This window comes from Platalea leucorodia (genome assembly GCF_965183815.1).
Source record: "Platalea leucorodia genome assembly, chromosome: 5".
Classification (NCBI taxonomy): Eukaryota; Metazoa; Chordata; class Aves; order Pelecaniformes; family Threskiornithidae; genus Platalea; species Platalea leucorodia.
In genome coordinates, this window is record NC_138827.1 from 30,956,626 (window position 1) to 30,971,140 (window position 14,515).

General features: G+C 52.1%; 1 protein-coding gene across 1 annotated transcript; it reads left to right on the forward strand.

Annotated features, from left to right (window-relative positions):
* Positions 1-1,184: 1,184 nt before the first annotated feature.
* FAAH (fatty acid amide hydrolase) lies at positions 1,185-12,402 on the forward strand (the record flags this gene model as incomplete). Its single annotated transcript, XM_082312437.1, has 15 exons — positions 1,185-1,355; positions 2,625-2,738; positions 3,452-3,595; positions 3,914-4,047; positions 5,152-5,358; positions 5,765-5,805; positions 6,377-6,501; positions 6,725-6,850; positions 9,244-9,341; positions 9,725-9,824; positions 10,124-10,164; positions 11,003-11,042; positions 11,593-11,701; positions 12,037-12,182; positions 12,274-12,402. 15 exons carry the CDS (start codon positions 1,185-1,187, stop codon positions 12,400-12,402), a joined length of 1,725 nt encoding a protein of 574 aa, XP_082168563.1.
* Positions 12,403-14,515: the final 2,113 nt, after the last annotated feature.

Below are 14,515 nucleotides of genomic sequence, written 5' to 3' on the forward strand. Positions count from 1 at the left end.
GAAAAAAAAAAAAGCTGTGGGGAAAAAAGGAAGTTCTTGCATCTAATTTCCTTGACCCAGATAACAGGGAGCTGCTTATCCTTAAATACAGAGCAAGAAGCCATAGGTCACAAGTTCAGTGAGGGCTGAATAGTTCTGAGGCTTTCAACACCCTTCAGCAAAGAGCCCCAGGACGCTGTGTACATACAGCACAGCATTTCCCTCCAGGGGAGCCAGGCTCTGGTGCAAACCGCTCAGGTGCTGCTAAAGTAGCCCCAATGGCCTGAAGGTTGAAGCCAGTGGCCTGAGCAATAACGCCAGGAAAATCAGGTCTGGGGGCATGGAACTCTCCATCGCATTTTCTAGCTCTGCATCTGCCTGGGGACGGCTTAGGCACAGCTCATCCTGCTGGGAGGCACGGGGAGAGAGAAGACATCCCAAATCCTTCCCAACAAGTTTTCCACAATCCTATGGGCAGCACCTAAACTGGATACCTTGAAATATTTGCTCATGAACTTTTGCAAGCAGTGAAGGGGCTTTTTTAAGGACAGACCCCATGTGGGGCTGGTGACAGAGACATTATTTTGGAGTTTCCCTCAAAACTGAGCACAAGGCCGCAGCAAGCACTCCCCTGCTTGAGCAGGGATGCCAGATTTCTGTGTTGGAGGCCGCAGCACCTGGTAAAGCACAGGCACACCCATGCTCTGTCAGTGATGAAGGGGACTCCGCTGGGCACAGCCTGCGACATTTATTGTTTCTTTTTCCCACACAGCTGCTCGGCTTCAGGAAACACAAAGGAGCTGGCTATCTTTGGGACTTCCCCTCTGCTTCTTCAATGCTCCTAGCCAAGACTATCCCCAGAGAGGCTGAAAAATTACCGGGAGATCAAAGCCCCACTTCAGGAACGGCAAAATAAATAAACCCTATCAGAGAGAGGCCACCCAGCACAGGGAGGAGTGAGTTTTCATCCAGGAGCTTTTTTTCCTGCTCCTAAATCTCCTCCTCCCTACCCGCGCTGCTGCTCGCAAAGCAGCAAACTGGTTAAATCCCTTTCCAGCGAGCCCAACCCTCTCCCGCCCAGGAGTCCTCCCCAGGTTTTGCCTCCCTCTTCCCCACCTCCCCATCGGCGAGCGGGTGGCCTCGGACCCGGCCGGAGCCGGGAGGCGCCGGGCGCGGGAGGAGCGGGGCGCCCGGCCGGCCCCGCCATGCGGCCCCCGCTGCCCGCCCTGCTCGGCGGCTCGGCCCTCAGCCTGCTGTTGCTGCTGCTGCGATGGCGGCGGCGAAGGGGGCTCTGGAGGAAGGTGGAGGAGGCTCGGCAGAGGCAGGAGCGGAGCTTGGTGCAGATGGAGATGGCTGTACGGCGCTTTCGGGAGCAGGTGGGTGCAATAAGCCGCGCTTCTCCCTTCCACCCCAGGGCGGGGAGGCTGCGGATGGGCAAAGCCGGCTGCGCCCGCCCGGCGATGGCTCCTCACCCTGGCCCCGTCCCCTTAGCATCCCCCGGGGCCAGCGGCCGTGCAGCCTCCCCGCGGGCAGGGGGGTGTCTCCCTGCAAGGGGCAGCGGCTCTCGCAGAGCTGGCCCGGCTGCGAGACGGCGTCCCGGCTCCTAATATGGAGCTGCGGGGATTTCTTTTTATTTTTTTCCTTAATAAACCGATGTGTGCGTGCACACACACCCCCCGCCCCAGCAAGGCAGCGATCTTCTCTGTAGCAGGGATGGGGAGGAAACCCTTCCCGGGGCAGCCGGTGCAGCGGGGGATAACGGGCAGCGGTGCAGGCGCCAGCAAGCAGTAACCGGCAGCGAGGAGAGGAAAATCCCTGCCCCTCGTCTGAAAGCTTCCCGGCCTCGTCCGCCATGGCAGGAGGCTCAGCCTGGCTGCTGAGGAGGTGGCAGGAAAAGGCGAAAGGCAACGTGTTATCAGCAGAGGCCAAAGTGCAGCCCCGCAGCCCGAGGACGCTGCCCGCAGGGACGGGATGTGATGCCACCGGTGTCGGGGCGCAGTGCCCAGAAATCCGGCTCAACCGCACTCTGTCCTCTCCGATTCCGACCGCTGGAGTGGACTCGCTTGGGTTCAGAATCCAGCTTAGGGGATGAGGTTTGATGCTTTTTTCATGGTATTTAGTAGGTGGCAAGGGAATCTCTGCTGACCCCAAAAATGACCTGTCTGCTGTCAGCCGAGGGGCTCCCTGGTTTGTACACTTCGCTGTAGGATATCTTGGTGATGCCACGAGAAGAGCTGTCACCGGGTCTGGTTTCATTTCTTGCTGGACCAATGTCTATAACCATGCCACCAATTCTCACTGTAATACAGAGAGAACATTGCACCGAGCAGTTCCGCCAGGCCTGGCCAAGACCTGTCTGAACAAGGCTGCACAAAAGGCTTTCTCTTAAACAGCAGGTGCTTGGTGAGACCGGTCTGGCCAGGAAGACAAGGCTTTAAACAGCCTGGTTACTACTGGCCCTGCAGGTTTCACGCCATGCTCCCTGGTATCAGGTAGGAGCAGGATTGTGGTCTTGAGGCAGATATTGCATTTGGCCACTAAATGGCAGATATTTTTTGGATGTGTTACAGTGGGCACCAAGGGGAGAGGAAGAGCCCACCAGCTGAGATAGAGGTGTCTCATTGCCTGTTCAACCTTTCCCGTAGCATCCTTCTGTGAACATGATCTCCATCCTCTCACTGCCTTTGCCGGAGCTCTCCAAGAAACTCCGGGATGGCTCCCTCCCTCCAGAGCACGTCTTCTATGCCTACGTGGGCAAGGTGAGGAGCAAGGGTGGCAGGGCAGCATTTCACCCACAGTGGGGCTGGCTCTTTTTGGGAGAAGCCCAGCACAAGGTTCAAACACCGGTTCAAACCTGGTTTAAATGCTGCTGAGCTGTCACTGCTCGCTGGTTAGTCCTGGGCCCTTCTGTGCATTTCTGTGAGTGAGGGGAGAGCTGGGCATCTGGCTGCCATGGCTCTCAGCTTGGTTTGGAGGAAAAGGGAGCAGCAAGCTCAGCATCTGGAAAGCCCATACCTTCCTAGGAGAGCCCGTACCTTTCCAGGGGCAGGTAGTTGCAGAGTGCTGCTGTTGTCTCCCCTCCATCTCCAAGTGGATTGGTGTCCACTTTCATTCTCTACTTTTGCCATAATGCCCTGATCACCTCCTGGGTTCCCACTTTGGGGTTATCGTTTTATGCCACCCCAGAAGCTGAAGCAAGAGAATAGCCTTGGGTATTCTGCTGGGCTGAGTGCCTCTCTTCATCACGCGCCAGCTGGTGCTATGGCCCCCCTGTGTCCAGACAACGTTTTGGGGTTTGGCATGAAAATGTCTTAGAAAAGAACAGAAAGGGCTGCCCTGATACCGACTGCCCAGATGGGGAGGTGGAAAAGGGGGAATAGGCAGTCAGTAGTTTGTCCTTTGCAAAACAGAAGGCTGTCGTGCAGCGCTGCGGGCTGTGTCTCACCTCTGGGCTTTGCCTGCTTTCCCCAAGGCCCTCCAAATCGCCACAGAAACCAACTGCATCACAGAGTATCTGCAGGAAAGCGAGACTCAGGTCCGGAAAGCGAAGCTGACAGGGAAGCTGGGTTTGCTCTACGGGGTGCCTGTCAGCATCAAAGACTCCATCGACTGCCAGGTACCACCAGCATGATACCGCGTGTATCCCAAGATCCCTCTGGTTTGAAGTTTGGTGGCAGGGGGAGGTTTTACCTCATAATCTTGTGGACTTTGTCATAGCTGATGTGGGATGGCCTGCCCTGGCAGGTGATGGTGTTTGCTGCTCGTCTCCCATATGAGCCAACAGAGCTGGTCGGATTTACTACCAATAGACTACGCGCGCGTGATGGATGGGTTGTTGGAGGTGCATGCGCATGCTTATATATATAGATAAAAATATGGGGACAGGGGGAATTGCAATCCTCCATTTGGAAATGTCGTTGTCCTGTGTTCCCAGGGCCATGATTCCACGTTAGGGTTTATAAAAAACCTCAATAAACCCGCGGCAGAGGACAGCGTGGTGGTGCAGGTGCTCAGGAGACAGGGGGCAATTCCGTTTGTCAAAACCAACGTTCCCCAGTCCCTCATCAGGTAAGTGGGCGCTCCCTTCCCTTGGCGCGGCGGCAGTCCTCCCTTCCTCATCTCAGGTGGGTTTCTATCAAGTCTAATTCTCATTTCCCACTTCTTAAATAACAACACCTGCTCCCCATCCTTAGCGTCTTTAAGTTTTACTTAAAAAAGTAAACACATTTACACTAAGGATGAAAATTAACTCTAGTTCCAAATGAAATAAAGAAGCAAAAGAGGAGAAGAAGAGGAGAAAAATCACTGCCCTTCTTTCCTGTGCTGTATGTTTTATAATCACTTTTGGGTTTGTTTTGTTTTGTTTTTTAAATTAACCCCTCAGAGGTTTTCCTGTTAACTATACAGTGCAAACACATATTCATGGAGGAGGAAGCTAGTTAGCTAGCTAAGCTAATGACCTTAAACTATGCTGCCCCCAAACCTCCTGCTGTATCTGGCAAAACCACTCTTGATGCCACTGATATGGGGTGAGGTCAGGCATGCTCTGCTGGACAGCCACCCTGCTAGTGTCCCTGGATCCTGCCAAGTGAACTGGCAAAGCTCCTCCGTGAATGACTATTGCCCAAGCCATATGAAATGCCTGCCTTAAGGTGACACGGCAATGACTGACCATGTTTAAAAAAAGCGACACCAAGAGGTTGCCCTAGGCATTATCAGATTTTGCACCAGTTCCTGGGGGAGTCCGAAGTTCAAATATCACTGCAGCTGGCATTTGGCCTGTTCCCAAGCAGGGGCTCAGCAATGCCCTCCCAGGGTGGGGGGGCCTGGACCTGCTCCAGGTGGGCTGCTTTGGATGTCCTCTGGCCCTCGGGATCACCTGAACAGGGAGCTTTTCCAGGAGGTTTGATATATTTGTGCTGCCAGAGGCTCTGTCTGGGAAAGGCTTGATGACACTGAAATTAGCTGGCAATGAATCCAGGTCCTGGGACTGCCATGGAAAGGCTGGTCGTCTTCATGGGAGCTTTGGGAAACTTCCTCAGACTAAGTGATGTCAATGTAACAACTAGTGAATTACGCAATTACCTTTTGAAGGTCTTTTTTTAGTGACCGGGGTCCACATCAGCAGATATCTAAATTCCTCTCATTTGCAATCTCTCTCTCTCTCTTTAGCTATGACTGCAAGAACTTAATCTTTGGTCAGACGTTCAACCCTCTGCTCTACACCAGAAGCCCTGGAGGCTCCTCTGGTGGAGAAGGGGCACTTGTAGGAGGAGGTGGGTCCATCCTGGGCTTTGGGACGGATGTAGGAGGGAGCCTGCGTTTCCCCGCTGCCTTCTGTGGGATCTGTGCACTCAAACCCACCGGGAACAGACTCAGGTACTGCAAGTAATGCAGCGATTGATGTCTCTGAGTGAGACCCACCCTACCAACTGCGGTGCTGGGATGCTCAGGGGGAAACCTGGGAGGACATGGGAAGGGCTCATTTCTCCCTCCTGCCTGGACATTTTCTGGGGCCTGTGTGGAGGGAAGCCTTGTTTCCCCCAGAATGGAGACGAGAAACCTCTCCATCTGCATGCTAAAGGGGTGGTTGTTCCTGACTGACATAAATCATTCCGGCCTAGGTTAGGTCTCTCTTGGCCTTCCCCTTAGCCCTTCCTTCTGCCAACCTCTGCATTTGAAAAGGGAGGGCAGTGTTTTCATTACCACTTGCTACTGCTTAAAGCCTTTCCCTTCTGCAAAAACTATTCAGCTGCTGTATTTTATGTGTGTCTTTTCTTCGCAGTAAAAAAGGAATCGCTTCTGGTGTCCTTGGGCAGAAGGCAGGTAGGAACTGATGGTTGTTCCCCAGGGAGGGCAGTAGGGCAGGGGTGAGAAGGACCGTCAGCTGGTTATGGGGGACCTTCTCCAACATGTTCAGGGAGGGACGCAGGTTCCCTTTCAGGGACTCTTTCAGAGAGCCACCCCCATACTGTGATTCCTGAGAAACTGGAATATGCATGAGCCAAGAAGAGCAGTTTGTGTAACACATAAACCTCAACACACTCTGTAACCCGCAGGTTGCTGTGTGGTCTGCCACTGCTTCATGGGAGGTGGGATTAGCAGTCAATGGGGGTGTCTTATGTTGTCCTTGTGTTGTGAACGACAAAGCTTTTTGTTTAATTTTGTAAGTCGTGAAATGGCGATGTCAGGGCACATAGTGACGGATAACAACTCTGGGTCTGTAACCACGGGCCTGTTGGTGGAAAGGCAGCTGTACGCATCTCCACCCCAATTCTCAAAGAGGAACTGTTGCCAACACTAGACTAAGTCAAAACGATGCCAAGAGGTCCTGCTTTTGCAGTACGTGCCCTTGAAAGACCCCCATCCATGAACTCTCTCTTCTGGTCTCTTCCAGTGGCTGCAGCAGTGGGGCCAATGGCAAAAGATGTGGAGAGCCTGGCACTGTGCATGCGGGCGCTCCTGTGCAAGGACATGTTTGACCTGGACAGCACAGTGCCCCCCCTTCCCTTCAACGAAGAGGTAAAGGACCTCAAAGGGGGCAAAGGTCTCTGCCATCGCTCAGGCTGAAAACACCAGTGGCTCATGGGAGCCCTCTAGGACCCTTTCCTACCTGCTGCGTGCTGTGGGTGGGCACGTGGGCAAGAGAAGTGCTGCTTTCCAGGCTCTCCCTGCAGCATGGGTGTACTGATGGCTCCTGACCCTGCTGACATCCTGCCAGCTGACACTTTCCCTTGCTCTGCAGGTGTATTCCAGCACACAGCCCCTCCGCATAGGCTACTATGAAACTGATTTCTTCACCATGCCAAGCCCTGCCATGAGACGCGCCGTTCGGGAGACAAAGCAGCTGTTGGAGGATGCTGGCCACACGGTAGGATGTTGCACAAACCCAACAGTCATGCTGCATCTGTTCTTCTTTTCTACCATGTCTTTGGGACCCGCGTGTGAACATCAAGCAAATTTGGCAGGGAAAGAGGGCCTGGAATCCACTCAGCTTCCCACAGCTTTGATAAAAGTAGATAGCTGCTTCTGGAAAAGAGAAATTCTTTATATTGCAACTTGATTTCACCTCTCTTCAGTAGCTGTGACGAGCTGTTGTCCAAGTATTTGTTTAGTCTATTCTCAAGCCAATTTCACCTCTTCTGCATCATATCCTTTGGCAGGCAGTTCCACAGATCTACTGCATGTAGCATGGAAAGCCACCTCCTGTTTTTGTATCTGGAAACAAGGACCTAAGGAGAAAATAAAAGGGCAGTTGCCGATGGCAGATCATTTGTAGCCAGGCAGTCCCATATTGACCCAGATCCATTTCTAGGGTCTCAAGTTTCCGGGGTGCAGAGCAGAGCTTGTCTCCTTCATCCTCTCTGCCATTTCAGCAAGCCATCTCCTGTGTATGAGGCATGGTCGTGGCTGCGTCGCGAATGGGTGATTTAGAATGCTTAAGGAATCACTGGCAAAGGTATTAGCAAAAATGATTTTAATGTGATGTTATGAAAGTGCGACTTGGCAAAGTTCGATGGCAAGGTTCACTCTATTAATTACTGCATGGAAGAATCATACAAAGGAAAACTGAGTTACGCTTGAGTTAGAATGATTCACAGAGAGACCGGAGATGCAAAGAGTAAGGAAGGCCCTCCCGTTGAGTCACGAGGTTCAGAGTAGGCCCCCTTGCTTTCTAAACTCTTGATGGAGCTTAGGTGTGGCTAGGTCTAATCTTAGTCTCAGACTTGGTCAATGGTTTATGTCTAAGGGATTGTACATGCAAAGTTTATATGATGTTCCATTAGCATCAATTCAGCATGCAATCAAAGCTACCAAGACAAAACCAAATTGCCATACTACAAGGTTATGCATGATATCGGTCACTTACTAAAAATCTGTTGTTGGTAAAAGGTCTCTCTGCTTCGAGGAGCAACCTTGTGAGGTGTCCCAGCTCAAGGGGATATCACCATCATGCAGCCACGTTGCCTAGCAGAGAGAGCTCAAAGAAGGCTCATTAGGCTGTCATATTTATAAGATAAAGTGTTTGGCTTGTAGTCAAATTACATGCCATAGAAAAGGTATGCAGGAGGCTCCTTGTGCCCAGAACTTTCTTTGTTCCTTGATAAATGAGTCCTGGAAAAGCCACCTGCTATTCATGTCTTAATTGCATGATCGGTGTTCCAAGCTCATACGCATCGATGCTCACTCTGTTGCTCTGCTCCTTTGTGGGTTTTCAGAGAACAGATTGAAACTAGAGGAGTTCATGGTCCAGCGATGGCTCAGGCCTTTACCTCTTCTGGAGTGTGCACCAATCCACTGCCAGTCTGGTTAAGGGGTTGAGCGCATCCGTCACAGGCTGCAGGCACAAGGATCAGGAGTGAAGTGGGGAGAACAGACTCATGCCCTCTGTAACCCACTGCCAGTTTTGAAGGGACCTTTGTGCCTTGGGGCTGCTTGGACATCAGGGAGCCAAGCCTATTGTCATGGTTTAAGCCCAGTCAGCAACTGAGCGCCACACAGCCGCTCGCTCACCCTCCCCACCACCCGGTGGGATGCGGGAGAGAGTTGGAAAAAAAAATTAAAACCCGCAGGTTGAGATAAAGACAGTTTAATAGGACAGCAGAGGAAGAGGAAATAATAATAATAATAATAATAATAATAATAATAATAATAATAATAAAAGAATATACAAAACAAGTGATGCGCAATGCAATTGCTCACCACCCACTGACCAATGCCCAGCCCGTCCCCAAGCAGCGATCACTGCCCCCCAGCCAACCCCCCCCCCCCGTTTATATACTGAGCATGACGCCATATGGTATGGAATAGTGCCTTGGCCAGTCTGGGTCAGCTGTCCTGGCTGTGCCCCCTCCCAGCTTCTTGTGCACTGGGGGGAGCATGGGAAGCTGAAAAGCCCTTGACTAGTGTAAGCACTACTTAGCAACAACTAAAACACCAGTGTGTTATCAGCATTATTCTCATACCAAATCCAAAACACAGCACTATACCAGCTACTAAGAAGAAAATTAACTCTATCCCAGCCGAAACCAGGACTCCCATCCTGTATCTTTTGATTCATCAGTTGTTGTTCAAAGGGAAAACTGCTTTTTCAGGGAAGAATGGATGGGATGGGGAGGACCTGGTGGCCTCAGATGCTAGAGGCTTTCCTGAGGGCTTGTCAGGAAAACCTCAGCCCAGCTTGGCCCATTGCAAGCCCCCAATGGCTTCTCCCACACAGCTTGCTTGTGCTTGTGGCACTGACTCCTCTTCCATTCCTTCCAGCTGGTGCCCTTCGAACTCACAAATGTGGACTATGTGATCTTTAACTTCTGCGTCAGGGGAATGTTTGCAGATGGGGCCACCTCCTTTCTCAAGACATTGTAAGTATAGCCTGGAACAGTTTGATGTGATCGGTGCCGTTCTATGAAATCCTCCCTAGGGTCTGGCTAGCATCTGAATACAAGTAGCAGACCTATTGGATGTACGTAGTGCCTGATATGCACTAGGATTTACTGGGGAGCTTACCATCAAGCGATTCAGCTAAACCTTGGGTCTGTTTGGGATTGTTACCAGTCTTGACAAATGAAAGGAAACTGGGTGCTGATATCCTATAAATACTGTGAGAATCAGAGAAGCTCAGAGGAGTGGAACAAACCTCTTTTTGTCACTTAGATGTGCTGTTCAGAGGGGCTGGCCTTGTGAAAGCTGATCTGCTGTGATTGCTTCCTAACACTGCTCAGCTAAACACCCTCTTCTCTTTCAGCAAAGGGGAGCTGGAGAAAAGCAGCATGGGGCTGTTCTTCTGGTTGGCGAAGTCACCACACTGGCTAAAAACTGCCCTCTCCTGGATTGCCAAACCCTTCGTAAGGTCCATTTCTTTCTAGCATAGATGGAGTTAAGCAATAAGTGGTGAATAACTTGTCTCCCATTGCAGTAAGGCTTTACCATAGAGAAGTCTCTAGGCATTGCTTCCTGGCTGTGCTTAGACACATCTCCAAACCAGAGTGATGCTATTTCTGTTCCTCCTCTCCTCACTTTGGGGAAGATCCACAAGTCCTGCCTGAGCACTGAGTCAACAATTTGTATTTGTGATAGAGCTGTCTCAGAGGACAGGGCTGGGATTAATGTAAATTATTTTCTTTTTTTACTTTCTGCTTCTCAGGTGCCTCGATTTTCAAGTATCATAAGAAGTATGAGAGCAAAGTGAGTAAATCTGAGACTGAGCAAATGTGTGAAGATTTGGGTTTCTCTTTTGGAGAGCAGCAGAGTTTGCTACATTAGGGTTACTGCCCCAGCTGCATGCATCTGAGAAAATACAAGGCAGAAAACACAAGGGTGGGAGCAAACTGAGAGCAGTTTATGTCAACACCATAACCCTGCAGGGTTTGGCAAACTGTTCTAGTACTGAGGATGGGAATGAGGGCAGAGGCTCACAGCCTCTTGCTTAGGAACTGGATGAAGTGTGTGGGAGTGAAATACAGTGTCGGGTTCGGCACTAGTTAATGCATCCATCATGCCACGAGGTAGGGACCCCGTAAGACAGAAGGAAGGTAAATGCACAGGGAAGGAGGCTTGCTCTTCCTTGCTGCGATGACAGTGGTGGGCAGTTAGTGGTGAGAAAGGACTCAAATCCTGTAGCAGAGAGGGTGTATTTTGTGCTGTGCCTCCAAGGCAGTACATCTGTCCCCACATCAAAGGATCAGTCCACCTCACACAGCCTGGCCTTTGAGAAATGATGTGCCTAGGCTTCCACCTCCTCAGCATAGCAGCAGTAACAGGGCTGGACACTTGTCAGGCCAAAGCAGCACTGCACCAATCTGCCTTTAGTCTTCAGCCCTCCATCATGGGCAGAAGCAGAAATAAGACCCCCAGCCCTTCAGAGGAAAGCCAGGACTTTGCCAATGTCCTCTTTTCCCTTGGCTGCAGCTCCAGGAGCAGAGCTAACGTGTGCCCATCTGCTTTTTGATGCTCTTCCCTGCCCCTAAAGCTGCTCTTTGCAGCCCCTCTTGATGCCTTTAATTGGTTTGGTTTCCTTTTTCAGCACAGTGGATGAAGTCTGGAGTCTTCATCATGAAATTGAGGTAAAGTATTGCAATTCGGGGTTGGATAGGTTTTGTTTTATTTCTCTTTGGGAAGGGGCAGATTCAGTACCCACCAAGGTTAGGAGATGATCAAGTCACTGGTGATGTGAGGTAGGAACATACGTCACTCCTCAACAGATCTCACATTGAAGATTAGGACGACACGTAGGCAAATTCATGATCCTGAATCAGACCTGAATTTTTTACCCCTACGCTTGAAAACCTAGGCCATCAGCTGCAGCAGACTTGCCTTTATTTCCATTCTGGTTTTCTCAGGACCCATGCCCATGTCCCAGGTTACCATGTGCCCCCACATTCAATCTTTCCCCATCTCCAGTTTTAGCAGGGGGGAGGGTGCTTTGTATGCTGGGAGGGCTGTTGGCCAAGCAGCAAAGAGTTGCTGGATTTTAGCAGGATCAGGCCTGATGTAGCCTGATGGCTGCTCCTGGGGAAGGGCTGAGAGCCAGGCTGGGCACCCAAGGAGAGCCTCAGCCAGCAGCCACGGGACAGTGCATCCACCCCACCAACGACCAGTGCATTTCCTCCTCAGGAGTTCTGCCACCAGTTCATCGCCCAGTGGAAAAAGCTGAATCTGGACGTCATGCTTTGTCCCATGCTCGGCCCGGCTCTTGGCATCGGCTACCCTGGGAAGCTCTCAGGTAGGACTGCCGATGGGAGACCTTTGCCTCCAGCGTGCCCCTGCTGCAGCATTCCACCAGTATCAAGGAGAAGTGTTCCTCCTCCTTCCCTCACATCCCCAAGGCACTGGCCAGCGGTGGGAAGAGCTTGGCTCTTGGGGCAGCTGCAGCCCCAGCTTGTGGGGTGCACCCAGGACAACCCCCTTGGTGCATGTGGGAGCCAAGGGCAGGTTTCCATCCTGCAGCCCTTGAGTTCCCAGTGCAAGCACCCCATTAGCTGTAAGCTCACGTACACGGAGGGGGGTGAAGGCTTTCCCTGTGGTGGGCTGGCGCTGCGAGCTTCCCCTCTCCCTCAGTGGCAGTCAGCTACACCATGCTCTACAACGCCTTGGACTTCCCCACTGGCGTGGTCCCTGTCACGATGGTGACGGACGAGGACGAGGAGAAGCTGAAGGGCTACCAGGGGTACTTTCGGGACTGGTGGGACCGGACCCTGGCAAAGGTGAGTGGTGCCAGGTTCCCCAGGGGCGTGAGCATCCCCATCGCTTCCCCTGGACATCCCCCTGCCCTCTCCCCCTCTGTTTGTGCCACAGGCTTTTCGTGGCAGCGTGGGACTGCCGGTGGCTGTGCAGTGTGTGGCCTTGCCGTGGCAGGAGGAGCTGTGCCTCCGGTTCATGAAGGAGGTGGAGACACTCATCCTGAAGAAAAACAGGCTCGTCTGAGTCCCGCACGCTTGCCCAGAGCAGGATCCCAGCTAACATCAGCACAGGTCATCCTTTGGTCTGACTCACCCGCAGAACTCGTGTTCCCCTCCGCGAGGATGCAGTGATGGCTGGGCTGGCTGCTGGCTTTGGAGTGCAAGGGGAAAGCAAGGCGAGCTCTGCAGTGGTGGAGCACTTCCAGTTGTTCTCCTAATACAGTATTTTTTGTTATCAGAAGTCTGTTGTTTCAGGTCTGTGTTTGTGTAGGGGGTTGGGGTGGATTTTAATAACCCTCTCAACACTCCCCAGGGAAGTGCAAGAACATGATCTTTCTCTTACAAATGGAGAAACTGGGGCACAGGGCCTGGTTTTGTCCAAGACGTTCAGATTCCTTCTTGGAGTGCTGTAGGAAAAGGGATTTTCCCCTCCCTTCTCAGCTCCCTGAGGGCAAAATCTGGTGTTTTCCCTGCCGCAAGCCATCAATCCGAGGTCAAACCATCAATCCAAGGTCGAACCTGAGCCTGCCTGCAGGCTCTGGCAAGCAGGGAGGGAGCTGGACCGCTTCCCACAGGGCAGGGCTGCTGGCACCCTGCATGCCATGGAGGGGAAGTCTGGAGTGATCATTTACTCCCATCTTCAGACACTTACTCCTGCTTTCCCCAGAGCAGAGCTATGAAGTGTTTCAGCTCACAGTATTGCATGTATAAGGCAGCATGCTGGGGTCAGATGGCCAGCTGGACAGCCTGCCCTGCACGCCTTCTCCTCCCGTTTGGCAGAGGGGGCCATGCCAGGTTTTCCAGTGAGGTTTTCCAGCTGCTTGCAGCCACCCTGCTCCCGGCAGGTTTCCAAGGGTGCTCCAGAAAGGGATACCACATTGCAAAAGCATTTTCCCAATGCAGCAATGTCATAAGCAGATTGTAACAATGCTCTGGCAGATTTATGTTTGGCGTTTTTTTTAATGTATTAGTGTTTGAACCAGAGTTATGCAAAAGCATGGGTCTTTTCAAGGGCTGGGCAGAGAGTTTTATCGCAGCCTAGGAGAAAGCAGCCCCCATGACCCTGATTCTTTATCAGCAGGCTTTGAAAAAAGGAGGGAGGGAGCTCCAGGCATCCCAGGGCTGAATGATATGTAAAGCCAAGCCCCAGAAGAGCTTGAATGGCATTTTTCACCAGTTGCAGGTGCTCCCTGCTCACACAGAAAATGCTGGGTGGGGTTTATCTGTTTGCATTTTAAAATTCAAGCCTGGAGGAGCTTGTCCCAGGAGAGGCAATGCCACCTGTGCCCATGGTCTCGGAGAGCCAAGCACTGCATCGCTCTGTTAGTTTAACTGCTCTCTCACTGGCACAGAGGTGGGCAGGGTGCAGGAGTCCAAACGACAGAGACACCAGTGGACCTGAACCACTAAACAGTTCTCACTGGAAGACTTCCAGCGAGCTGTGCCCACTGCCACGAGACAGTGCACCAGGCACGGCCAAAGCTGTTGTGTGGCTTTGTGGACTTGAGGTTGCCAAAAAGGGCCAGCTGCAGGCTGCTCCCAGCCCAGCCTGGACAGAGGGAGGTCAGTGCGAATGGCAGCACTGAAGCTTAAGGCTGGGACAGGGCAATGAAGACCACATCCCCAGTCAGTGGGGAGAGGTTGGTGACATCCACATTGAGTTGCTTGGCTCTTTTTGCTCTTCGTCCTGGCTGAACAAGGAGGATCCTCCTCGCCTTTTCAGTCAGCAACCAATTTCTCTATGAGGTCTTGCTTCTTCCCCAAGCTCCCTCCCTGCTGCCACAGGAATAATCCCACAGGATGTGTCTGCAACAGGTAAGGCAACATGATAGCAGCATGATCACTGGCTTTTGGTCCCCAGACAAGACGTCTCCACCAGAGAGCAATGATTACCCTGAATGCAGCCTCCTTACAAGCTCTGCTACCCTACTTGGAGCAGAGCCAGCATCTCTCCAGATATGGCAACGCTGCCTTGCATCTTGGCAATGAATTTTCAGAGACATCTATTCCTTCCTTGTAGGCTTGCAGATGCTTGAGGTTGGAGAGAAGTTTGATATTTTCAGTCCCTCCTTTCTGTATTCTTGGGGACAGTCCCATGGGTGGGGAGCACCTGTGGCAAGGGGCAGCTCTGGAGGCTG